The 27,038-nt window shown below is 48.2% G+C and overlaps 1 protein-coding gene across 2 annotated transcripts in view; it reads right to left on the reverse strand.

The window, feature by feature from the left end:
* The window catches only part of LOC134539505 (U3 small nucleolar RNA-associated protein 4 homolog), a 101,069-nt gene that overhangs the window by 14,753 nt on the left and 59,278 nt on the right, over window positions 1-27,038 (reverse strand). For both annotated transcript variants that reach the window (XM_063381582.1, XM_063381581.1), the window contains exons 8-13: window positions 25,210-25,280; window positions 16,991-17,248; window positions 12,755-12,947; window positions 9,014-9,120; window positions 7,305-7,397; window positions 6,606-6,788 (exon numbers count right to left, since the gene is read on the reverse strand). In XM_063381582.1, the coding sequence (XP_063237652.1) occupies window positions 6,606-6,788; window positions 7,305-7,397; window positions 9,014-9,120; window positions 12,755-12,947; window positions 16,991-17,248; window positions 25,210-25,280 (905 nt within the window). The remainder of the gene's footprint in view (window positions 1-6,605; window positions 6,789-7,304; window positions 7,398-9,013; window positions 9,121-12,754; window positions 12,948-16,990; window positions 17,249-25,209; window positions 25,281-27,038) is intronic.

Raw genomic sequence — 27,038 nt, forward strand, 5'->3', positions numbered from 1 at the left:
TACCAATAAACGGTGTTTTGTTAAGAGAAAAGGCACTATTTATAGCAACACAGCTAGGAATATTAGATGAGTTTCGTGCATCTAATGGTTGGATTGACCGTTTCAAACAAAGACATAACCTTGTATATAAAGCAGTATGTGGCGTGACGCGTGCCCGCCCTCCCTATATTAAATATCACGTTACTTTACGTGATAATTAAACCCAAAACGAGTTTAAATAAGTTCAGAAGCAATTCAGGGAAAAATGTTTCGGCAATAGGCCTACTCACGTAATATGCGGCGGCGAATCTGTGTGACGTCGTAGGTTATAAACAAAGCGACGAACAATAGAATAATTCATTAAAGCAACCAACCATCTTCGCCCTTTATTTCTTACGTCGCTATAACCACACTTATTAATGCACTTCAGAATATAATAGTAAATATGGACGAGTTATGTAAACAATGTATATTTTTCTCTTGCCACAGCTAAACATGTACATTGTGACGCCATCTTGTGAACGGCGATCTACCAACTGTATTTATATTTTATAAAGTATAAATTTAACTAATTAAGTTGTGAAAGCAAGTTTAAATACTTTTTAATACATAGGATTGAATATTAATGTAGGTACATATAATTATTTATGCCACGTTTATCTTTTCATTTTAATTATTAATATCTAGTTTATACTTCCACCACCAGGGCAGGGAAATTTCGGCGAGATTCATGCGCGTGCATCTCATCCCTTCCAAAGAGGAGTTAGTTCGCCCCTCCCTTCATTTCTTCGTTCCCGTGCATTTCTCCCTATATAAAGGCGAGGTCATCCACCTGAAAGTCAGTTGATCGGCCCGACGGCCAGTGAGGCTGGATTCCGCCCACTGGTCATAGGACGGTCATAGGGGGAGCGGCAGAACGACTGGCTATCCGTTTTCTGCTGCTCGCACCCCTCCTTCGCGAGTTAGGCCATCCGAGGACCTATCTCGGCCTAGGGAATTTGTCTCCCTTCCCCCCCCCCCTTTCTGGACGATAAGGTGTACCGTGTATAAATTCTGTGTATGTTGTAAAAGCCGATGCAGGCAACAAATTGAACTGTTTCGACAATTCAGGTCAATAAAGTTCCGTGGAAAATACCGACATTATTTTTAATCAATAGTTTAGTCCCTATCTCTCACCCCACTAGCTATTTGCCTGCATACCAGCCGAGTGTGAATCCTGCCGCAAGACCAGCAGCTCGACCTCCTCCTCCACCCGATACCTGGCTCACACCCAAGAGGGCTCGGTGAGAGGAGAAGGAGAACTCATCACGACAAGTTGGCGCCCAACGTGGGGCCAGACCAGCAGCTCGACCTCCTTCTCCACCCGATACCTGGCTCTCACCCAAGAGAGACATCGGTGCGAGAAGAAGACGAGACGGAACAAATTTTCTGGCGCCCAACGTGGAGCCAGACCAGCAGCTCGAACTCCTCCTCCACCCGATACCTGGCTCTCACCCAAGAGGGCTTGGTGCAAGAGGAGAGGACACCACATCATTCTGGCGCCCAACGTGGGGCAAGACCAGAAGCTCGACCTCCTCCTCCACCCCTGCTGGCTCTCACCCAAGAGGGCTTAGTGCAAGAGGAGAGGACACCACATCATTCTGGCACCCAACGTGGGGCAAGACCAGCAGCTCGACCTCCTCCTCCACCCCTGCTGGCTCTCACCCAAGAGGGCTTGGTGCAAGAGGAGAGGACACCACATCATTCTGGCGCCCAACGTGGGGCAAGACCAGCAGCTCGACCTCCTCCTCCACCCCTGCTGGCTCTCACCCAAGAGGGCTTGGTGCAAGAGGAGAGGACACCACATCATTCTGGCGCCCAACGTGGGGCAAGACCAGAAGCTCGACCTCCTCCTCCACCCCTGCTGGCTCTCACCCAAGAGGGCTTGGTGCAAGAGGAGAGGACACCACATCATTCTGGCGCCCAACGTGGGGCAAGACCAGCAGCTCGACCTCCTCCTCCACCCCTGCTGGCTCTCACCCAAGAGGGCTTAGTGCAAGAGGAGAGGACACCACATCATTCTGGCGCCCAACGTGGGGCAAGACCAGCAGCTCGACCTCCTCCTCCACCCCTGCTGGCTCTCACCCAAGAGGGCTTGGTGCAAGAGGAGAGGACACCACATCATTCTGGCGCCCAACGTGGGGCAAGACCAGCAGCTCGACCTCCTCCTCCACCCCTGCTGGCTCTCACCCAAGAGGGCTTGGTGCAAGAGGAGAGGACACCACATCATTCTGGCGCCCAACGTGGGGCAAGACCAGCAGCTCGACCTCCTCCTCCACCCCTGCTGGCTCTCACCCAAGAGGGCTTGGTGCAAGAGGAGAGGACACCACATCATTCTGGCGCCCAACGTGGAGCCAGACCAGCAGCTCGACCTCCTCCTCCACCCCTGCTGGCTCTCACCCAAGAGGGCTTAGTGCAAGAGGAGAGGACACCACATCATTCTGGCGCCCAACGTGGAGCCAGACCAGCAGCTCGACCTCCTCCTCCACCCCTGCTGGCTCTCACCCAAGAGGGCTTAGTGCAAGAGGAGAGGACACCACATCATTCTGGCGCCCAACGTGGAGCCAGACCAGCAGCTCGACCTCCTCCTCCACCCCTGCTGGCTCTCACCCAAGAGGGCTTAGTGCAAGAGGAGAGGACACCACATCATTCTGGCGCCCAACGTGGGGCAAGACCAGCAGCTCGACCTCCTCCTCCACCCCTGCTGGCTCTCACCCAAAAGGGCTTGGTGCAAGAGGAGAGGACACCACATCATTCTGGCGCCCAACGTGGAGCCAGACCAGCAGCTCGACCTCCTCCTCCACCCCTGCTGGCTCTCACCCAAGAGGGCTTAGTGCAAGAGGAGAGGACACCACATCATTCTGGCGCCCAACGTGGAGCCAGACCAGCAGCTCGACCTCCTCCTCCACCCCTGCTGGCTCTCACCCAAGAGGGCTTAGTGCAAGAGGAGAGGACACCACATCATTCTGGCGCCCAACGTGGAGCCAGACCAGCAGCTCAACCTCCTCCTCCACCCCTGCTGGCTCTCACCCAAGAGGGCTTAGTGCAAGAGGAGAGGACACCACATCATTCTGGCGCCCAACGTGGGGCAAGACCAGCAGCTCGACCTCCTCCTCCACCCCTGCTGGCTCTCACCCAAGAGGGCTTGGTGCAAGAGGAGAGGACACCACATCATTCTGGCGCCCAACGTGGAGCCAGACCAGCAGCTCGACCTCCTCCTCCACCCCTGCTGGCTCTCACCCAAGAGGGCTTGGTGCAAGAGGAGAGGACACCACATCATTCTGGCGCCCAACGTGGGGCAAGACCAGAAGCTCGACCTCCTCCTCCACCCCTGCTGGCTCTCACCCAAGAGGGCTTGGTGCAAGAGGAGAGGACACCACATCATTCTGGCGCCCAACGTGGGGCAAGACCAGCAGCTCGACCTCCTCCTCCACCCCTGCTGGCTCTCACCCAAGAGGGCTTAGTGCAAGAGGAGAGGACACCACATCATTCTGGCGCCCAACGTGGAGCCAGACCAGCAGCTCGACCTCCTCCTCCACCCCTGCTGACTCTCACCCAAGAGGGCTTAGTGCAAGAGGAGAGGACACCACATCATTCTGGCGCCCAACGTGGAGCCAGACCAGCAGCTCGACCTCCTCCTCCACCCCTGCTGGCTCTCACCCAAGAGGGCTTAGTGCAAGAGGAGAGGACACCACATCATTCTGGCGCCCAACGTGGAGCCAGACCAGCAGCTCGACCTCCTCCTCCACCCCTGCTGGCTCTCACCCAAGAGGGCTTGGTGCAAGAGGAGAGGACACCACATCATTCTGGCGCCCAACGTGGGGCAAGACCAGCAGCTCGACCTCCTCCTCCACCCCTGCTGGCTCTCACCCAAGAGGGCTTGGTGCAAGAGGAGAGGACACCACATCATTCTGGCGCCCAACGTGGGGCAAGACCAGCAGCTCGACCTCCTCCTCCACCCCTGCTGGCTCTCACCCAAGAGGGCTTGGTGCAAGAGGAGAGGACACCACATCATTCTGGCGCCCAACGTGGAACAAGACCAGCAGCTCGACCTCCTCCTCCACCCGATACCTGGCTCTCACCCAAGAGGGCTCGGTGCGAAGAGGGGATCACCATCAGGCGAAAGTAGAAGTGTAGACTCTACAACTGTAGAAGTGTGGAAACAAGAGCAGTTACCCAATTACATACAAGGGTATGCACCGAAAAACATTTTTAATGCGGATGAAACAGGCCTGTTTTATTCTCTACTCCCAGACAAAACACTGTGTTTGAAAGGGGAGCAGTGTCATGGTGGAAAACTTAGTAAACAAAGGCTCACTGTTTTGCTAATGAGCAATTCAGATGGCAGTGAGAAACTTCAGCCATTGGTGATAGGGAAGGCACAAAAACCAAGGTGCTTTAAAAACATAAAAACTTTGCCAACAAAATATTTGGCAAATCAAAAGGCCTGGATGACGTCAAAAATCTTCGAACAGCAAATGCGTGCTCTGGATGCATCAATGGGTGTTAATGGAAGAAAAATTTTGCTGTTTCTTGACCAGTGCCCAGCTCACCCTCAAAACTTGAATTTAAGGAATGTACAGCTTGTTTTTTTCCCTGCGAACTGCACCAGTGAGCTTCAACCTTTGGACTTGGGCATCATTCATGCCTTCAAGTTAAAATACAGGAAAAGGATTGTCCAAAAAATGTTGAATCTCTTGGATGCTGGCAAAAATCCACAAGAAAAAAAAATCAATGTTCTGGATGCAGTGCATGAAATTGCCTATGCATGGAAACAAGTTGCATCAACAACAATTTCAAATTGTTTCAGGAAGGCAGGTTTCCCAAGCTCAGGAACAGTGTCTACAAATGAGGACAGTGAACCAGGCAGCAGCATAGAAGAAGAAGACTGGAAGAAAATTCAGACAGGCAGTTTGTTCAGCGACTTTGTCAATATTGACAGTCATGTGCAAACAACAGAAGTACAATCAATTGATGAAATTGTCAGTTCGCACATGAGGGAACAGCAACCTGAAGAAGATGATGGTGGTGAAGATGAAGATGAAGAAATCCCTATGCCTCACAAGCTTGAAGCTCTCGAAGCAGTTTCTGTTTTAAGAAACTTTTTTTCTGGGTTAAACTGTCCTGACAGTTTGTTTGACCAGTTGAACCATATAGACAAAAAAATAGAAGAACTGAGCAACCAACAATTAAAGCAAACAAAAATTTCAGATTTTTTCACATAGTGTTGATATAATTGTAAATTTTTTTTTGTAACCTATACATACTTATTTGCTTTTACTGAAATTAATTTTAAACCTCTTTTATAACCTATATTGTAGTAATTGTAAACTGGAATTTAATATAGTATGTAGTTGTGACTTTACCTTGTGTGTGTAGGTAGACTGTATGAGTTGTTTCTTTTTTTTTACATTTAAAAATTAAACTTTTGCATTAGTAAACTTTTATTACTATCTGTATTATTTTTATTAATATTCTTAGCCTATGAATGTCTAATGTTAGTATGAATTGCTAGTTAAAGTAAGTAAGTATGTACATAGACTGTGCCAATTTTTACCCTCTACAGAATATACATATATAGTATGGGACTTAAGTGTTAATATAATAACCCTTTTTAGCTATGTGTTAGACACTCATAATGAATAATTATGTGTATACCAGAGTGCACTGTGTTTAGGTCTTATAATATAACAGTTCTTCGGGCAAAAAAAGGAATTTTACACATTTCCCTTATTTTACACTTTCCCACATTTTACAACATTTTCATACACCCCCTTGAATAGTGTAAAAAAGGGGTTTTACTGTATTTTCGTACCCTACGTAATTTATTTTAAATAAACAGTAAAAGCAATGCGCTTTAGTGTGTAATATTTTAATGATTAAAAACGTAATCTTAGAAAAACATATTTTGGACGTTTGTTATTTTTGTATTTACAGAAAGTGAACGGCGGCCATTGTATCATAGTTATCAACATCTTAAAATATAATGGTACACAAGATTACCGTTTAATGAAAATATTACATTAATTCCGAGACTTCATTTTAAAATCTATAATGAATCACCGTCGCATATAATATATATGGCTGCTAGTTACTGTCAGAAATATTTGATTGTGCTGAAGATAGTGAATTGTCCTTACAGAATGGAAAAAAAAACGTAAATAATCAGGATAGACGAAATTTCGTGACATATCGCGGATTTCGCACAATTTCGTTTTATTTCGTGTTTTCAAGCGGTTTTCGGTGTTTTTTCATTTTATCGCGCATTACCATATAATCGTGCCTCTATGTATGTGTAATAAATACTTCATGTGTGATCCCTGAAATGATATCATACTAACTGTTTTTCTTTTAAAACTTAACCTATTTTTTTAACTTTCCTCTCAATTTAACTTCTGTTCATTTTACATAAATAATTTATATTTTATTATTAACTTCCTCTTTTTTTTATGAGTGACATGGTGAGGAGTCGGCCCTTGAACTCCAAGACGGAACACCACTGAGCCCAAGGTCTCTGTGGCTCTTGTGGGTTTACCTGCCCTAACAGAGGAGCGTGGCAGAGCGCAACATGGGTGCCTGCACTATACCTCGTCCTTGTTGATCACACACAACAAGTTGTCGTCGTGGAGGATGATCAAGTTCTTGTTGCGTGGATCAAACGTGACGTTGGTGACCGGGAACGTACGCGACGACCACTCCACAGGCACCTTCTTGCTCAGTCGTTTTGAAAACTTTGTGAATTTTCCCGTCTTCAACATGACCTCAACAATCTGCAACAGACAATACAGCCCACATTGCGAACTAGGAACAGAATGGATTGTGAAGGTGACTCATCTCAGCACTTACTGTAATGCTAACTTCAAGACAACTAGGTAAAGAGATTATAGCTGTACCCTTCTGAGCCATACAGTAGTTGCTGTAGAAGTAGGAATATTTTTGGTTCTCGAAAATCCTCCAGACTTGCAAATTACTAGTATGATTCAGTAGCCTAATAAACTTTATACTTCTTGTTTTTAAATACAATACTTTAAAATTAGGGAAACAATTTTATTCCTGAGATGAAGTCTCACTACTAACTTCAAATTCTCTGAACAGTTAGCTATACGTACTTGATACATAATGTAGAAACAAGAACAGCCCTCACTTCCCCGCCAGACAAGTGCTTTGATGCAACGCAGTGCCCTCCTGAGTCACAGAGCCAGGCTCGGGTGAGCTCCCGTCAGCGCCGGCTGGAGCCTTGCGACCCGCGCCGCATGTTATTTACGTCACCAGCTCTGGCCACTCACCTTCTGGTCGGCGTAGACGACGACCAGGTGCCTGGCGCGGTGGAAGCTCATGGCCGTGGGGGCGTGCCCGTGGCGCGGCAGCCTGAACTGCACCTGCGCGACACCAGCACATGCCGTGCGTACCTCGGACCACAGCGCCTGCAGCCAGGCTGCTGCCCTCCCCACTTTACAACCAGTTTAATGTTGTCTGATCGTCGCTTCCCGCTGTCTGTCTGTCCCTATGTATGCTCGGATCTTTAAAACTACGCAACGGATTTTCATGCGGTTTCTTTAATAGATATTGTGATTCAAGAGGAAGGTTTATATGTATAATACATACATAATACAGTAGAGAAACACTGATAATTTTAGAGGTTTCTAATGTGATGTCGTAAATGTAAATATACAAATTTTTTTTGCGGTTACATTGCAAACGCTGGCTGACCAAAATAATGTACTACAGTATTGTAGACCTTAAAAAGGTGTACAAAAAAGTCAACGATGGTATAACCATTTTTTATCCTTTACTTTTTACGAGAAATAATGGCTTATTTACAAAGCGATTTTAAGCAATACAGCATTAATCCTTATCCAATTAAGTACCTTAAATACATTGTGCATTTAATAAGATCTAAATTATTTTTGCATTGTCTAATGACAAAAAAGCTGTGAACGTTGTATATAAAGACATTCTGTAGTAAATTTAATATCAGCATTGCACCCGTGCAAAGTAGAGGCGGGTCGCTAGTATACAATAATATGGTCAGGTTTTCTGGTATGATTTAAACAACACCTATTAATTCTCTTTGAGAAATATTTGTGTGTTTACCATATGTTTCATGATCATAACTCGAAAAATTAAATTGGACCTCTATACCTCGAACATAGCAATGTTTTGTTTTACAATCTTTACAACTCAATTTTTTGAAACTTATTACTTCTACAGTTTGAAGAAAAATAAGTTACCGACTTCAAGAATTTGTCGACAATGTAAGTACACCATTGTTTCTTAGAAATAAATTTAGGAGTATACAATAAATATGATTACCACGAATTTATGACTCACATGTTTGCTTGCTTGGTGTCAGGTGTTTAATTGTATTATTTTTGATTTCATTTGGACTTTAGCGAAGCAAGTCATTTGTTGTCGACTGTTATGACTGCTACACATCAATTTGTACAACAGTTTACAAATAAAATTGTTAAAACATGAGTGCTGTGAAAAGTAAACTGAAAACTTTGAGTCTTGCTGAAAAATTGGAAGTGCTCGAAGCTGTGAAGGGCTGTCAAAAGAAGAAAGATTTTGCTGAACAATTTGGCCTGCCAATGAGTAGGTACTCTGTCAACAATAATTATCTAAAGCAAAAAAAAATTACTGACTTTTTTTAATGCCATATTTTATTTTTATTTTAAGGATGTTTTGAAATAATGCTGATTTATAATAAATGAAAATATGTTTGTCACCTCTGCAACTTGAATTTTTATTTATTTTACCTCTCTAACTCAAAATGTATAAGAATGAATCTCAACCTCTTTACGTCGAATCAAAATCCGCTTAAGTCGAAAACTCTATAACTAAAATTGTTTGGCATCTCCCTTCAAGTACGACTTACAGAGGTTCTACTATATTTTGCTGCTCCAGCCAGCTAGTAAGATGTGAAGCTACTGTGCTACTTCGATGCCAGATGGCTTGTTTGTGGTGGTAATCGGGTGGCTGATACGCCTCTCACCTGCCAGCTGGCGGTGCTCCACACGGCTATGTTGCTGCTGCAGTCGGCCGCAGCCAAGTGCCTGTCGCCCTCCGAGACCGCCAGCAGCTTCACCGTGTCGCTCAGGACTGCCAACACACAGACCGCCACACTCACTCCACCGACTCATCCTTTCAGCTGTCGCAGGGGAAACAGTAACCGGTGACAAGACAACCTTGTTTCATTTCACAAAGTGTGATTGTATTCAACCAAGCACTAATTTTTACAATGAAAACCAGATTGTAACAAATCATCTTCAGCTTCCTTTCATCATAAAGGTGGCATATGAGCTCTGAACCAGACAAAATAAAACAAAAACCATTAATGAATTGCCACAACAGCATTTTACATTCGTTAGCCACCTTCAAAAACACTCAATTAGTTGCCCGTACAGCCTTATGAGGCTGTCTAGAGAAGTGATTATTTAGCCTAGGACTGTGGCACTGTCATGCCACGGGCTATTTCTTCTTTGTTTATGCAGTTGTGTTTATTTCAGCATATTTTAGTTTCTCTTGTTTTCATTAATAATTATCTTTGGTTGGAAAATTAAATATTACTTTTTTAATACTTGAACTTATTTACCCCTCATTTTGCAGCTTTGTTTATCTAAGGTTGGCAATAGCGAAAACTGGCACTAAAAGATATATGTATATAATTATATATATTTTATTTTTTACGCATAATTGTTGCACCACTACTTTTCAAACTTTATTTTAGAATAAAATGTGCGACGATTATGCGAGAAAACATATATATATATATATATATATATATATATATATATATATATATATATATATACACACATACACATACACACAGGGATAAATTTTATGGATTTAACTGGACTGTCCAACGGACAGGTATAATTGGACACTTACCTGTCCGTAACTAATTCCACTTGTCCAGCTTACGTTAAAAAAATTACTGGTTATAAACTTGATATATGCTTAAGAACATCACTGTACTCAAAACAAGTCAGTTTTACACTATTTTAATATTAATAATGGAGTTTTAAATATTGATTTAAGTGTTTTGCACTAAATCACTGGTTTAATGTGTCTGAACTACTATCAGATGAACTGTCATCAGATGCATCTTCCTCATCTTGCTGCAGCCTAGCTACGCACTTTCTGTATGGGGGCTGAAATGGTCTGCACTTTCTCTTACCACGATTAAACCAAAGTTCAATAGCCGGGGGGGGGGGGGGGGGGGGGGGAGGATCAAAATCACAGACACTACTTGATTTCATCTGGATATGCATCAGTGATGATAATGAATCATCAAGTTTTTTGCGCCATCCGTTTTGGTAGACTTCATCAAAGAAAATTCTCTTTCACAATCTGCGGTGTGAGCAGCAGAGACAACACAAGATCCACAAGTGAAAGAATATTAACAAATTTGTTCTTGTGTCTTGTGTTTATTTCCCTCCAACTGGCTTTGTACACAGGAGTACAATTCTGGTGAACAACAATTTTCAGAGCTATCCATTCTGGCTCCACCATTTCACACTTACATTATTGTTCACACGGGATCTTGAAAAATTCTAATAAATCGATGAACGCCGGCTGCACGCACGAAAAAGGATGACTCATTGTCCCGTTATGCTTTGTCCCATTACGCTCATTATACGCTTGCGCCGCATCTACCTCTCTTCCACTCGATTGGAACAACCATCGATTTGACTTTTTCGAGGCACATTAAACTTGAAACACTCCCATTCGTTTCTACTTTTCCTATCATCGTCCTATCCTTAACAGAATAACACAGATTGGAAGAAGTTAAATAGCAAACATGTATAAAAGTCATAGTTAAAATAATCTCTTCGTTAAAGTAATAAACATATTTGAATTAATGAGTGCAAATAAAAGTAAATTTATCAATTAAATTGAAGATTTCATTTCACTCCTTCTTTGTATCCATACAAAATAGTGATAATTCAATAAAAGTGATTCAATTTTTTCATAAAAGTATGCAATCATTTCATCAATGTTTTGCTATGACGTCACGTTAAAATATCGTCCGTAAACCGACTTTACAGACAACCAATTTTTTTTTTCGGCGGCTTTGAAGCGCCACTTACATATCGCCACATTGCTGCACAAACAACTCTAATGTATAATATTAAAATATTGAGCGCCTTTACGTCATAAACACCTGTCAAGATGGACACGTTAATTGTTTAGGGTGCCAGTTCCCACGTGAAACGAATGAGAAGGAAGGCATGTGAAGCATTTGTGACGGGAGGAAGAGAGAGATTGATGGAGGGAGGGTAGGGAGGGAGGGTGTCAGGAAGGGAGGGAGGGAGGGAAAACCGGTTATCACTGCCACATGGCCGCACGCACGCACACGCACACTCTTTCGCCTCTGGCTGGTTTATTTTTAGATTTCCCCATCTCCCCCTTCTACAACAGCCTTGCTAGCGCCGCGCCGGTGGAAGTCGTTGAAGAGAAAGGGAGGGGTCAAGAACGCGAGTAGAATAACTGCGCTGTAAAAAACTCCCGGATGGATCGCACCATATTTTATTACTCAATAAATCTGCATAAAATGTGTGACCCTTGACCCTTATGCGGGTAAATACGGTACTCCTGACGGACTTGTGTGGACTACTGAATGTTACGTTGAAATTTAATAGTAACCTGTCCCCCCGGACAGGCACGTTTCGTTATACATATCCGTCCGGACGGAAATTTGCCTGCGTTAAAGTCGAACCCTGTGTGTGTGTGTCTATATATATATATATATATATATATATATATATATATATATATATATATATATATATATATATATATATATATATATATATATATTTTTTTTTTTTTTCATTTTTTCATTACACCAGTCATTTAACAACCTTTTCTATGTGACTCATCAAAATATTTTGTGTTCAAGTAACTAATGTCAAATATATTCCCACTAGTACAACCAACAGCATCAGAATTATATACATAATGTTTGATAGAGTCCTTATTTCGTACGCTTGTGTGCACAGTTGACTTGCTTAAAACTAAACTAAAGTTGAGCCTTCATGACACTCTGCATGCCGTAATAATTCCAGTTTGGCTCAAACACTTCAACACGATGCATTATGCTCTCACTTGGAAGCCATGATTCCAATATGATTCCAACTGCAGGTGATTACGCACGTACAGTTACCGGCAGACAAATAAGCAGACGTTCTTTGTGTTGTGCGAGCTCCCTGCCACTGGCTAGACTGACGTTCATCACGGCCCGGTCCATGGCCAGGCAACAACGTTACAACCCAGCGGCATGTACGCTGACATAAAAACATTTGACCCTTTACACTCCATAGTCGTAACTTAAATTGCCATAGCTGATGTTTGTCCAACAGCCGATAGCGTAGTCAGACTTGCGCGTGTATCTCTTCCCCCCTTGTTTGGCTAACTGTATCCCACGGCAAATCTGTTCTTTACAGAAGTTGAAACAGACTTCGTGGCGTCATACCCAACTATATTTTTGCCTGTGGCAATTTCGTGCTAACTGAAATTTACAGATGTGCTATTTAAGACAGGGGCAGTACAATTAACATAGCGCTAAATGGATTAGCACAATCTGAAGACATGATACATGAGGGATTGGTGTACCAGGTTGCACGAATCTTAAGTCAGCAAAATATTTCTGAAGAAAATTTATTTTTGTTGATGTTCCATCTTCCCTGGAACAGAGCCACCATGCAGGCACGAGGCACGGGCGACGGACCTGGGTTGGAGGGAGAGTGCACGGTGCGCAGCCACACGACCGCCTCGTGGCTCGTCTGGTACACATCCAGGAAGCCCGCGTTGCTGGCCAGCACCGCGAAGTGGCCGCCGCCCGAGAACAGCATGGCGTGGCACGGCTCGCTGTCCTTGCCTTGGAACCTGCTCTTGCACAGCTGAGGGACGTCCCCTTCGCCCTGCACAGAGTTCTCACAGCTGCTTCACTGCTGCCTCTTACAACCACACTGCTGCCTCTTACAACTGCACTGCTGCCTCTCACAACTACACTGCTGCCTCTTACAACCACACTGCTGCCTCTTACAACTGCACTGCTGCCTCTCACAACTACACTGCTGCCTCTTACAACTACACTGCTGCCTCTTACAACCACACTGCTGCCTCTCACAACTACACTGCTGCCTCTTCAACCACACTGCTGCCTCTCACAACCACACTGCTGCCTCTCACAACCACACTGCTGCCTCTCACAACCACACTGCTGCCTCTCACAACTACACTGCTGCCTCTCACAACCACACTGCTGCCTCTTCAACCACACTGCTGCCTCTCACAACCACACTGCTGCCTCTCACAACCACACTGCTGCCTCTCACAACCACACTTCTGCCTCTCACAACCACACTGCTGCCTCTCACAACCACACTGCTGCCTCTCACAACTACACTGCTGCCTCTCACAACCACACTGCTGCCTCTCACAACCACACTGCTGCCTCTTCAACCACACTGCTGCCTCTCACAACCACACTGCTGCCTCTCACAACTACACTGCTGCCTCTCACAACCACACTGCTGCCTCTCACAACCACACTGCTGCCTCTTCAACCACACTGCTGCCTCTCACAACCACACTGCTGCCTCTCACAACCACACTGCTGCCTCTTCAACCACACTGCTGCCTCTCACAACTACACTGCTGCCTCTCACAACCACACTGCTGCCTCTCACAACTACACTGCTGCCTCTCACAACCACACTGCTGCCTCTCACAACTACACTGCTGCCTCTTACAACCAGTAGCGGATCCAGAGGGAGGGCTAAGGGGCTCAATCCCCCTCCAAAAGCATCTGGGTCCACTATTGTTTTAGTGTTTGCCTTGATAAAGCCTAGCCTCAGCTGGGTCAAGCCCCTCCCAAACCAAAATCCTGGATCCGCCACTGCTCACAACCACACTGCTGCCTCTCACAACCACACTGCTGCCTCTCACAACTACACTACACTCTACTATTACCTGTGTTTCACAATGATCCGTCCAGAGAAACCATTGCACATTCCAGCACATCTACTGCATTTAATGAGTTAACTCATCTTCAATATATATTCAGTGCCACCTAAAGTTGCGTACGTGTTAAACACAAAATGTAAAAAACTATTACATCTTTTTCTTTAGTTATCATCATAACTTGTATTTATTTTCTCTTAAACGTAACAATTCAGTTACTAGAAATAACATAGTTAAATATCTACTGGCACACATCATAAGCATTAACTCATACATTCTACTATTGCTGCATATATTTAAATATCGGAATTATACAGTATGTCCATAAAAGAATGTCCTAGTAATAAATTTTAATATGTAGTATCAACTGTAAGAATTGAAGAGTTTTGGTTCAATGTCAGTAGTGATTTATTGTTTTCTCGCTTGCAGCGGCAACTATGCAAAATATTAACTCCTGAGCGTAAAGCATTTTGTGATCTGCAATTTGCTTAAAGTGATTCTGTAACTTCAGGATGGAGCCCCTCCCCAATGGAATCTCTCTGGACGAAAATAGTTGAACGTTCATGTACCTGACTGTTAGATTTGTCTTAATGGCAGAGTTGACATAAGTATCTTTCTCTGGCCTCCTCGTTCACCCGACATAAGGCCATGCGATTTTTTTCCTTTGAGGCTTTATAAACGATTGTGTATACGTTTCTAATGCAGTCAGTTTTTAAATCATAAAACAGACACGCACAGACAAAGAATGCCGTGAAGCCAGACCTGTAGCCGTAGTGCATCAGTCTGATTAAACGGCAGCGGGAGGCAGAGATATACCGTATTTACCTGAACATAACGCGACTCTGAATATAATGAGACACCAAACTTTTTGATTATGAGTTTACGAAAAAGACTTTATGGATTGGAAGCACACAGCACTTTGAAATTTAAATTATTAAATTTATTCCATATTTACTAGACTCTTTATGGTGCCACTTTTGTCAGTAGAGTGATTTTGATTTACATTGTGTTCTTTGACTGTAGTTCAAAAGCAGCACGGCTGTTCAGAAAGCCAAGAATGTTGTGACAGATGATGGACACCTGGGAAAGTAAAGAGGGAGGACTTCCCAGCAGCCACAGGGAAGACAATCAGAGACAACCCAGTGACAATCTCCATCTACACCCTCCCCTTCACCCTGCAACTGTCATCTGTCACACCTACGTAGATGCTCAGGAAGTCCCGGATTACAATCACCTAAGTGATGCTGTTTAAAGGAACATATAGTTTTTCAATTAATATGGGTGTGCGAATAGTGGAATTTGATGGTCGAATATTTTTGAATCGAAGAGTAAAATTTTCGAATAGAATGTGAATAGTTTCGAAGTCGAACAGTTGTAATATATATATTTTTTTAATGTTACCACACTGAACAATGGCGGGTTTTCATATATTTAGTTTATATAAGATATTTTCTGTGAATGAAACCACAAAAAAAAAGTTCACTTAGTATTTTTAAGAGTTTTGAGGACATGAATTTTTATTTCATATATAATGATATTTAATAATTATCTATTTTATATTTTATGTAAATATTGGTCCGAATATAAGGCGACCATTTTTACATAAACGAGAGATGAGAAAATTGGAAGTCGCCTTATTTTCGCACCCAAGACGTCAGCACCGCTAACATTAGTTCCAAGCTGAAAGCTACAGTAGAAACATTTTTAACAAAAATATTCACGATTTTTATATTAACTAAAACTTCGTTACCTCACACGGGGAAAACGATAAGTCCACCCAATATTGTGGTAATTCACAATTGTTTAAAGTTGAAAATTAAAATATTTGTTCTTGAGTAAAAATGTGAATGTTGAAGCATCTCAAAATGGCAACCTTTGATTACACATATCATATTTGTATTTTGTGTACAATCGCGTGTTAACATTTACGTTAATTTAATTTCAGATTTTTAATGGAAATATTTGTACTAAAATATCACAGTTATTTTCAGAACGATTGTTTACGTTTACAAACAGAAAATGTTAAGAACATTTCAGATGTAATGTTTGGAAATTCATGGCTGCCAACTGTCTTTCCACAATATTTCTTTGTTGTAAAACGAACATTGCCGAAGAAGCTTTATTTACAGGAATTTGGTACGTTGCTTCAAAAGCCATTTTAATAATTTCACAGTAATCCACTCTTTATTTATGTAAAAACCTTTCAAGCAACATAATTATCTTAGATTATACTTTAAAATTCATAGGACAGAGACTCTCTGTCAGAGAGTAATATGGACAAATATTCGCGGTCACGTCACCGAAGTTATTCATGACCGTATGCTTCACCATGGCAGCTAGCCACTTGTTTTGTTCCGGCAAGCTGCATTCTTTGTTTGCTTTATTACGTTTAACGCACTACTAAATACTAGTAATACGTAGCTGTGAAACGGAAAGTTAAATGCGGTATACATAAATACAAAAAGGATTTATCAACACAAAATGTATGTCTAATGAATTTTCACATTAATTTCTACCAAAATTATTTTTACATTTGTTTGGCCTCCTGAAACTGCAGGTCGCCTTATATTCGGGCATACGGTATTCGCAATTTTAAATTTTGCTATTCAACTTACGAATGCGAATAGTTCGTCAGTTACTATTCGCAACTATTCGTATTTACGAATATTCGCACACCCCTATCAATTAAGTGGAGGTTCAGGAGGCGGTATTTAACAGAGCGTTAAAGCGGCAGAGCCTGTAGTTTTTCAAATAAGCTATTCTCGATGGCAAGAAACAAGTTTGCAGTTATAATGCAACCCTTACATTTAGTTTAGTTTCCATAGTTTTAGTAAAATACGCAGCATTATGTACAGGTAAACACGGTAGTTATCGTGGATTGAGACAACCTGCATTTTAAAAAAAAAATACAGTATCTCACTTGTTCACCAGGATTTTATCAGTAAGAACACAATTCTGGCCACAAGACTGAACGCTGTTACGCAGGACGGAAAGAGACCTGAGAGACGGCGTAAAGCTGCAGGCGAGAGGTGGTGGAGAGAGCCAGCCAGCGGCAGTCGGGACTGAGGGCCGCGCTCTGCAGCAGCTCCCCGGGCCGCGCACGCAGCTGCAGCAGCTGCACGGGCTCCTGGGCCAGGGGCAGGGGGCCGGGCTCCTCCCCGTCTGGCATTGCCCTGCCCAGCCGCCAGACCTCCAGGCGCTCCGGGTAGCGTAGCAGCAGGCAGCGCGACTGCCCGCTCAGCTGCACGCTGCCCGCCTGCCACACAGTCCTCCACAGTCCCCCGCAGTCCCCCGCAGTAGTCCTCCGCAGTCCTCCGCAGTCCTCCACAGTCCTCCACAGACCTCCACAGTCCTCCGCAGTGCTCCACGGTCCTCCACAGTCCTCCGCAGTCCTCCGCAGTCCCCCGCAGTCCCCCGCAGTCCTTCAGTCCTCCGCAGTCCTCCACAGTCCTCCACTGTCCTCCGCAGTGCTCCACGGTCCTCCACAGTCCTACGCAATCCTCCGCAGTCCCCCGCAGTCCCCCGCAGTCTTTCAGTCCTCCGCAGTCCTCCACAGTCCTCCGCAGTGCTCCACGGTCCTCCACAGTCCGCAGTCCTCCGCAGTCCCCCGCAGTCCTCCGCAGTCCTCCGCAGTGCTCCACGGTCCTCCACAGTCCTCCGCAGTCCCCCGCAGTCCCCCGCAGTCCTCCACAGTGCTCCACAGTGCTCCACAGTCCTCCGCAGTGCTCCACGGTCCTCCACAGTCCTCCGCAGTGCTCCACGGTCCTCCACAGTCCTCCGCAGTGCTCCACGGTCCTCCACAGTCCTCCGCAGTCCCCCGCAGTGCTCCACAGTGCTCCACGGTCCTCCACAGTCCTCCGCAGTCCTCCGCAGTCCCCCGCAGTGCTCCACGGTCCTCCACAGTCCTCCGCAGTCCTCCACAGTGCTCCACAGTCCTCCGCAGTGCTCCACGGTCCTCCACAGTCCTCCACAGTGCTCCACAGTCCTCCGCAGTGCTCCACGGTCCTCCGCAGTCCTCCACAGTCCTCCGCAGTGCTCCACGGTCCTCCACAGTCCTCCACAGTCCTCCGCAGTCCTCCGCAGTACTCCGCAGTCCTCCGCAGTCCTCCGCAGTCCTCCGCAGTCCTCCGCAGTCCTCCGCAGTCCTCCGCAGTCCTCCGCAGTACTCCGCAGTCCTCCGCAGTCCTCCGCAGTGCTCCACGGTCCTCCGCAGTCCTCCGCAGTCCTCCACAGTCCTCCACAGTCCTCCACAGTCCTCCACAGTCCTCCGCAGTCCTCCGCAGTGCTCCACGGTCCTCCACAGTCCTCCGCAGTCCTCCGCAGTCCTCCGCAGTACTCCACGGTCCTCCACAGTCCTCCGCAGTCCTCCGCAGTCCTCCGCAGTGCTCCACGGTCCTCCACAGTCCTCCGCAGTCCTCCGCAGTCCTCCACGGTCCTCCACAGTCCTCCACAGTCCTCCGCAGTGCTCCACGGTCCTCCACAGTCCTCCGCAGTCCTCCGCAGTCCTCCACAGTCCTCCACAGTCCTCCACAGTCCTCCGCAGTGCTCCACGGTCCTCCACAGTCCTCCGCAGTCCTCCGCAGTCCTCCGCAGTGCTCCACGGTCCTCCACAGTCCTCCGCAGACCTCCACGGTCCTCCACAGTCCTCCGCAGTCCTCCACTGTCCTCCACAGTCCTCCACAGTCCTCCACAGTCCTCCACAGTCCTCCGCAGTCCTCCGCAGTCCTCCACAGTCCTCCACAGTCCTCCACAGTCCTCCACAGTCCTCCACAGTCCTCCACAGTCCTCCGCAGTCCTCCGCAGTCCTCCGCAGTGCTCCACGGTCCTCCACAGTCCTCCGCAGTCCTCCACGGTCCTCCACAGTCCTCCGCAGTCCTCCGCAGTGCTCCACGGTCCTCCACAGTCCTCCGCAGTCCTCCGCAGTGCTCCACGGTCCTCCGCAGTCCTCCGCAGTGCTCCACGGTCCTCCACAGTCCTCCGCAGTCCTCCGCAGTCCTCCACGGTCCTCCGCAGTCCTCTGCAGTGCTCCACGGTCCTCCACAGTCCTCCACAGTCCTCCACGGTCCTCCACAGTCCTCCGCAGTGCTCCACGGTCCTCCACAGTCCTCCACAGTCCTCCACAGTGCTCCACAGTCCTCTGCAGTGCTCCACGGTCCTCCACGGTCCTCCACAGTCCTCCACAGTCCTCCGCAGTCCTCCGCAGTCCTCCGCAGTCCTCCGCAGTCCTCCGCAGTCCTCCACAGTCCTCCGCAGTCCTCCACAGTCCTCCACAGTCCCCCGCAGTCCTCCACAGTCCTCCACAGTGCTCCACAGTCCTCCGCAGTGCTCCACGGTCCTCCACAGTCCTCCGCAGTGCTCCACGGTCCTCCACAGTCCTCCGCAGTCCTCCGCAGTGCTCCACGGTCCTCCACAGTCCTCCGCAGACCTCCGCAGTGCTCCACGGTCCTCCGCAGTCCTCCGCAGTGCTCCACGGTCCTCCACAGTCCTCCGCAGTCCTCCACGGTCCTCCACAGTCCTCCGCAGTCCTCCACAGTCCTCCACTGTCCTCCACAGTCCTCCACAGTCCTCCGCAGTGCTCCACGGTCCTCCACAGTCCTCCGCAGTCCTCCATCGTCCTCCACAGTCCTCCACAGTCCTCCACAGTCCTCCGCAGTCCTCCTCAGTCATCCGCAGTCCTCCGCAGTCCTCCGCAGTGCTCCACGGTCCTCCACAGTCCTCCGCAGTCCTCCACAGTCCTCCACAGTCCTCCACAGTCCTCCACAGTCCTCCGCAGTCCTCCGCAGTCCTCCACAGTCCTCCACAGTCCTCCACAGTCCTCCGCAGTCCTCCGCGGTCCTCCACGGTCCTCCACAGTTCTCCACAGTAATCCGCAGTCCTCCGCAGTCCTCCGCAGTCCTCCGCAGTCCTCCGCAGTCCTCCGCAGTCCTCCACAGTCCTCCACAGTCCTCCACAGTCCTCCGCAGTGCTCCACGGTCCTCCACAGTCCTCCACAGTCCTCCGCAGAGCTCCACAGTCCTCCGCAGTGATCCACGGTCCTCCGCAGTCCTCCGCAGTGCTCCACGGTCCTCCACAGTCCTCCGCAGTCCTCCGCAGTCCTCCACGGTCCTCCACAGTCCTCCGCAGTCCTCCACAGTCCTCCACAGTCCTCCACAGTCCTCCGCAGTCCTCCGCAGTGCTCCACGGTCCTCCACAGTCCTCCGCAGTCCTCCACGGTCCTCCACAGTCCTCCACAGTCCTCCACAGTCCTCCACAGTCCTCCGCAGTCCTCCGCAGTCCTCCGCAGTGCTCCGCGTTCCTCCACAGTCCTCCGCAGTCCTCCACAGTCCTCCACAGTCCTCCGCAGTCCTCCACAGTCCTCCACAGTGCTCCACAGTCCTCCGCAGTCCTCCACAGTCCTCCGCAGTCCTTCAGTGCTCCACAGTCCTCCACAGTCCTCCACAGTCCTCCACAGTCCTCAGCAGTCCTCCACAGTGCTCCACAGTCCTCCGCAGTGCTCCATGGTCCTCCGCAGTCCTTCAGTGCTCCACAGTCCTCCGCAGTCCTCCGCAGTCCTCCACAGTCCTCCACAGTGCTCCACAGTCCTCCGCAGTCCTCCACGGTCCTCCGCAGTCCTTCAGTGCTCCACAGTCCTCCACAGTCCTCCACAGTCCTCCACAGTTATCCGCAGTCCTCCACAGTGCTCCACAGTCCTCCACAGTGCTCCACAGTCCTCCGCAGTCCTTCAGTGCTCCACAGTCCTCCGCAGTCCTCCACAGTCCTCTGCAGTCCTCCGCAGTCCTCCACAGTCCTCCACAGTCCTCCACAGTCCTCCACAGTCCTCCACAGTCCTCCACAGTGCTCCACAGTCCTCCGCAGTCCTCCACAGTGCTCCACAGTCCTCCGCAGTCCTCCACAGTCCTCCACAGTGCTCCACAGTGCTCCACAGTGCTCCACAGTCCTCCACAGTCCTCCACAGTGCTCCACAGTCCTCCGCAGTCATCCACAGTGCTCCACAGTCCTCCGCAGTCCTCCACAGACCTCCACAGTCCTCCGCAGTCCTCCACAGTCCTCCGCAGTCCTCCACGGTCCTCCACGGTCCTCCACGGTCCTCCACGGTCCTCCACGGTCCTCCACGGTCCTCCACGGTCCTCCGCAGTCCTCCACAGTCCTCCACAGTCGTCCACAGTCCTCCACAGTGCTCCACAGTCCTCCGCAGTGCTCCACGGTCCTCCGCAGTCCTTCAGTGCTCCACAGTCCTCCGCAGTCCTCCGCAGTCCTCCACAGTCCTCCACAGTCCTCCGCAGTCCTTCAGTGCTCCACAGTCCTCCACAGTCGTCCACAGTCCTCCACAGTCCTCCACAGTCCTCCACAGTCCTCCGCAGTTCTTCAGTGCTCCACAGTCCTCCACAGTCCTCCGCAGTCCTCCACAGTGCTCCACAGTCCTCCACAGTGCTCCACAGTCCTCCGCAGTCCTTCAGTGCTCCACAGTCCTCCGCAGTCCTCCGCAGTCCTCCACAGTCCTCCACAGTGCTCCACAGTCCTCCGCAGTCCTCCATAGTCCTCCACAGTGCTCCACAGTGCTCCACAGTCCTCCACAGTCCTCCACAGTGCTCCACAGTCCTCCGCAGTCCTCCACAGTGCTCCACAGTCCTCCGCAGTCCTCCACAGTCCTCCACAGTCCTCCACAGTCCTCCACAGTCCTCCACAGTCCTCCACAGTCCTCCACAGTCCTCCGCAGTCCTCCACAGTGCTCCACAGTCCTCCACAGTCCTCCACAGTGCTCCACAGTCCTCCGCAGTCCTTCAGTGCTCCGCAGGCCTCCACAGTCCTCCGCAGTCCTCCACAGTCCTCCGCAGTCCTCCGCAGTCCTCCACAGTCCTCCACAGTGCTCCACAGTGCTCCACAGTCCTCCACAGTCCTCCACAGTCCTCCGCAGTCCTCCACAGTGCTCCGCAGTCCTCCGCAGTCCTCCACAGTCCTCCACGGTCCTCCACGGTCCTCCACGGTCCTCCACGGTCCTCCACGGTCCTCCACGGTCCTCCGCAGTCCTCCACAGTGCTCCACAGTCCTCCGCAGTCCTCCACAGTGCTCCACAGTCCTCCGCAGTCCTCCACAGTGCTCCACAGTCCTCCGCAGTCCTCCACAGTTCTCAGCAGTCCTCCGCAGTCCTCCACAGTTCTCCACAGTCCTCCGCAGTCCTCCACAGTGCTCCACAGTCCTCCGCAGTCCTCCGCAGTCCTCCACAGTCCTCCACAGTCCTCCACAGTCCTCCACAGTCCTCCGCAGTCCTCCACGGTCCTCCACGGTCCTCCACGGTCCTCCACGGTCCTCCACGGTCCTCCACGGTCCTCCACGGTCCTCCGCAGTCCTCCACAGTCCTCCACAGTCCTCCACAGTCCTCCACAGTCCTCCACAGTCCTCCACAGTCCTCCGCAGTGCTCCACGGTCCTCCACAGTCCTCCGCAGTCCTCCACAGTCCTCCACAGTCCTCCACAGTGCTCCACAGTCCTCCGCAGTCCTCCACAGTCCTCCACAGTCCTCCACAGTCCTCCACAGTCCTCCACAGTCCTCCACAGTGCTCCACAGTCCTCCGCAGTCCTCCACAGTGCTCCACAGTCCTCCGCAGTCCTCCACAGTCCTCCACAGTGCTCCACAGTGCTCCACAGTGCTCCACAGTCCTCCACAGTGCTCCACAGTCCTCCGCAGTCATCCACAGTGCTCCACAGTCCTCCGCAGTCCTCCACAGTCCTCCACAGTCCTCCGCAGTCCTCCACAGTCCTCCGCAGTCCTCCACGGTCCTCCACGGTCCTCCACGGTCCTCCACGGTCCTCCGCAGTCCTCCACAGTCCTCCACAGTCCTCCACAGTCCTCCACAGTCCTCCACAGTCCTCCGCAGTCCTCCACAGTGCTCCACAGTCCTCCGCAGTGCTCCACGGTCCTCCGCAGTCCTTCAGTGCTCCACAGTCCTCCGCAGTCCTCCGCAGTCCTCCACAGTCCTCCACAGTCCTCCACAGTCCTCCGCAGTCCTTCAGTGCTCCACAGTCCTCCACAGTCGTCCACAGTCCTCCACAGTCCTCCACAGTCCTCCACAGTCCTCCACAGTCCTCCGCAGTTCTTCAGTGCTCCACAGTCCTCCACAGTCCTCCACAGTCCTCCGCAGTCCTCCACAGTGCTCCACAGTCCTCCACAGTGCTCCACAGTCCTCCGCAGTCCTTCAGTGCTCCACAGTCCTCCGCAGTCCTCCGCAGTCCTCCACAGTCCTCCACAGTGCTCCACAGTCCTCCGCAGTCCTCCACAGTCCTCCACAGTGCTCCACAGTGCTCCACAGTCCTCCACAGTCCTCCACAGTGCTCCGCAGTCCTCCACAGTGCTCCACAGTCCTCCGCAGTCCTCCACAGTCCTCCACAGTCCTCCACAGTGCTCCACAGTCCTCCACAGTCCTCCACAGTCCTCCACAGTCCTCCACAGTCCTCCACAGTCCTCCGCAGTCCTCCACAGTGCTCCACAGTCCTCCACAGTCCTCCAAAGTGCTCCACAGTCCTCCGCAGTCCTTCAGTGCTCCGCAGGCCTCCACAGTGCTCCACAGTCCTCCGCAGTCCTCCGCAGTCCTCCACAGTCCTCCGCAGTCCTCCACAGTCCTCCACAGTCCTCCACAGTGCTCCACAGTGCTCCACAGTCCTCCACAGTGTTCCACAGTCCTCCGCAGTCCTCCACAATGCTCCGCAGTCCTCCGCAGTCCTCCACAGTCCTCCACGGTCCTCCACGGTCCTCCACGGTCCTCCACGGTCCTCCACGGTCCTCCACGGTCCTCCACGGTCCTCCGCAGTCCTCCACAGTGCTCCACAGTCCTCCGCAGTCCTCCACAGTGCTCCACAGTCCTCCGCAGTCCTCCACAGTCCTCAGCAGTCCTCCGCAGTCCTCCACAGTGCTCCACAGTCCTCCGCAGTCCTCCACAGTGCTCCACAGTCCTCCGCAGTCCTCCACAGTCCTCCACAGTCCTCCACAGTCCTCCACAGTGCTCCACAGTCCTCCGCAGTCCTCCACAGTCCTCCACAGTCCTCCGCAGTCCTCCACAGTCCTCCACAGTCCTCCACAGTGCTCCACAGTCCTCCGCAGTCCTCCACAGTCCTCCACAGTCCTCCACAGTGCTCCACAGTGCTCCACAGTGCTCCACAGTCCTCCACAGTCCTCCACAGTGCTCCACAGTGCTCCACAGTCCTCCGCAGTCCTCCACAGTGCTCCACAGTCCTCCGCAGTCCTCCACAGTCCTCCACAGTCCTCCACAGTCCTCCACAGTCCTCCACAGTCCTCCGCAGTCCTCCACGGTTCTCCACGGTCCTCCACGGTCCTCCACGGTCCTCCACGGTCCTCCACAGTCCTCCACAGTCCTCCACAGTCCTCCACAGTCCTCCACAGTCCTCCACATGCACCGCGATACCGCCACGCCTTGCGAGCTGCACGGCTAAAACCACTTGGAGGTTTTTCAGAACCATCACAAACTAATGTTACCATGAGTTTTAAAGAAATCAAGGATTAACTGAAAATGCAGAAATAGAAAAGAAAAAAATTTCAATGCGGAATGATTTTTGAACGCTGTTTGTACAAAACTATAAAATGTTTGTGAACTTCTGCTCTAAAGTTCACTCTGTAAAGAATGTTCACAGTGGAACACTTCTGTACCATCAAAACACATTCATTACAACAAACTGACTACGATACTGCCACGTCTTGCAAGCTGTGATAAGAGCATCGGACAACGGCAGAAAAAGCCTGCAAAAACACTTGGAGGTTTTTCAGAACCATCAAAAGCAGATGTTGCCATGAGTTTTCAAAAACCATACGTCCCTAATGTTTCTTTTTTCCTTAATTTCAAACTTAAAAAATCAAATTAGAGACTCTTGTGGTAAATGGTTTTCAGTACGCAAACTAGGGTTGAAATAACATTATTTATATTATAAACAGTATATTAAACTACTCACCAATTTTTGAAGGAAAATAATGATTAGATTTTTGTGTGTTTCTAACTCAGATGAATTCTAAAAAAAAATGTATTAATTGTACAAAACAAAGAAGAGCATTTTTTAAGTATTTTTATAGTTAAATATTAAGTTTTTGACCATTCCAAACATTGATATTAAAGTTTTATAAAATAAATTAAACTGCTAACTCCAGAATACTAGAAGCTTACTAATAAAATCATATCTGCACTTAGCGACACCTGTGGTACATAACGCTCACCTGCAGTGTCGGTGGGTACTTGTGCATGACCTTGGGCGGGTATGAACTCACGGCCAAGTAGCCGTCCACTCCTGCAACAACACGTGCAGCTAAAACCAAGTCTAACTGTGGTATGATTACAGGCACCCGCATAATATACTCACGCTTGATCGCACACTTCGACACACATTCATTCCAAAAGAACGCATATTTAGACATACATTCGTGACAAAAGTCCTTACAACATCTACCATGACACTTTAAGCTCTATTTCCGCATAAACTGCCTGCCACACCAATCACAGTTTAGCATTTTGCATAGTAGATAGGCTTTTAACACTATCATCCTTCTCATGACACCTAGTATTCATTCGCAAATTATACTCCTTGCTGCAATAACTACACCAATAACCTGAAATGTGCAGTGACAGGACCTTCGCCGGTGGAGATTCCAAACCTGCAAACAAAGGTTCAGATAACAAATGAAGAAGCTGAGAGAGATACCTTCTAGCAGAGAAATCTGAAAACACTTCAAGTGAGTGGAACTATTTGCAATTAAGAAAAATTTTTGCAGGAAAAAGATAAATTTATTAAGAGAGAAAAAAATGTCTTATTAACATTGGATTGAAACTCCAATGCAATCTAAAATCATTGCAATATCAACTGTCATTTTAAAGTAGATTCAAGATATGATTCAGATATAGACACGAGTACAACTCGCAAAACTTACAGGTGCCGGGTCTAATAAAATGCCTGATACCGCAAATAAGAAGATAGGGAAGAAAACCACGCCAATAAGCGCAGTGTGCAAGTGAAACTTACCATGTATCCCTGTGGCCTGACACACCAAGTAATTAACTATCAAAAGGCAAGACTCAAAGAAACTCATACAACAGAATTCAACCCTAACATTACATTTCCATACCTCCCACTGATATGAATACAACTGTCCTGAAGCGCAAACAAGAAAATTTGACAGATACGAAGCATGGGTACAGATCATTGGTGCATGCAATACACACCTAGCACGCAAGTTTAGAAGGTAAAAACCACGAAACAAGACGTTACAATTAAACGGAATTTAAATGGTGGCAACCAGAACAGAATTTAAAAAAACACACAAAAATAAAAATGGGTATCGCAACCTGATACCGCACACAACAGCAATGTTATGAAAACTTACTTGCACCACTCAGTTACAAGTGCACACAATCCAGAAGTTGACTCTAATGAGACAGAGATCTGGCACAGTCTCTTTTCTCGTTCATCCTTGAGAAAGTATCATGAATCCAAAATTTAAAATAAAATAAGAGTGAGTGTTTCAGAACTCGCCAGTAATGTGTAAACACCTAACCTTAATAATAAGCTAAGTCACGTGTTCCTGTAGAAAATGAACTTATTATACAAAACTATGTCATGAAATTTAACGGTGAATTCTTTAAAATAATGTGGAGCATTATAAATAAACTGATAAAAAAATATATATTTGCTTTTCAAATACAAAATTTCTGGATGTGAATCACACACGCCGCTGGAACTGCCTGCCTGAATCGTACAGCAGCTAGGGATGAGCATAATGGTTATCTTACAATACCAGTTATGGCAGTTATGGTTCTGATGGAATAACTGATTATTTAGATGGTTAACGTTATCAGTCTCTGGAAACTAGAGAAACTTTGACACTTTTTATTTTTGTTACAAAAAATTTAGGGCTTTGAGGTAAATTTAATTTTTTATGCACTATGAGATACTCTTCAGCTCAACTACAAGTTGTTGCATGGTTACCAACTCCGAAGTACATGAGGAGGTTGTCCATTCGAAATGCAAGCGGCGACTGGCCTTGTGTCTATA

Source organism: Bacillus rossius, chromosome 15 (assembly GCF_032445375.1).
Source record: "Bacillus rossius redtenbacheri isolate Brsri chromosome 15, Brsri_v3, whole genome shotgun sequence".
Classification (NCBI taxonomy): Eukaryota; Metazoa; Arthropoda; class Insecta; order Phasmatodea; family Bacillidae; genus Bacillus; species Bacillus rossius.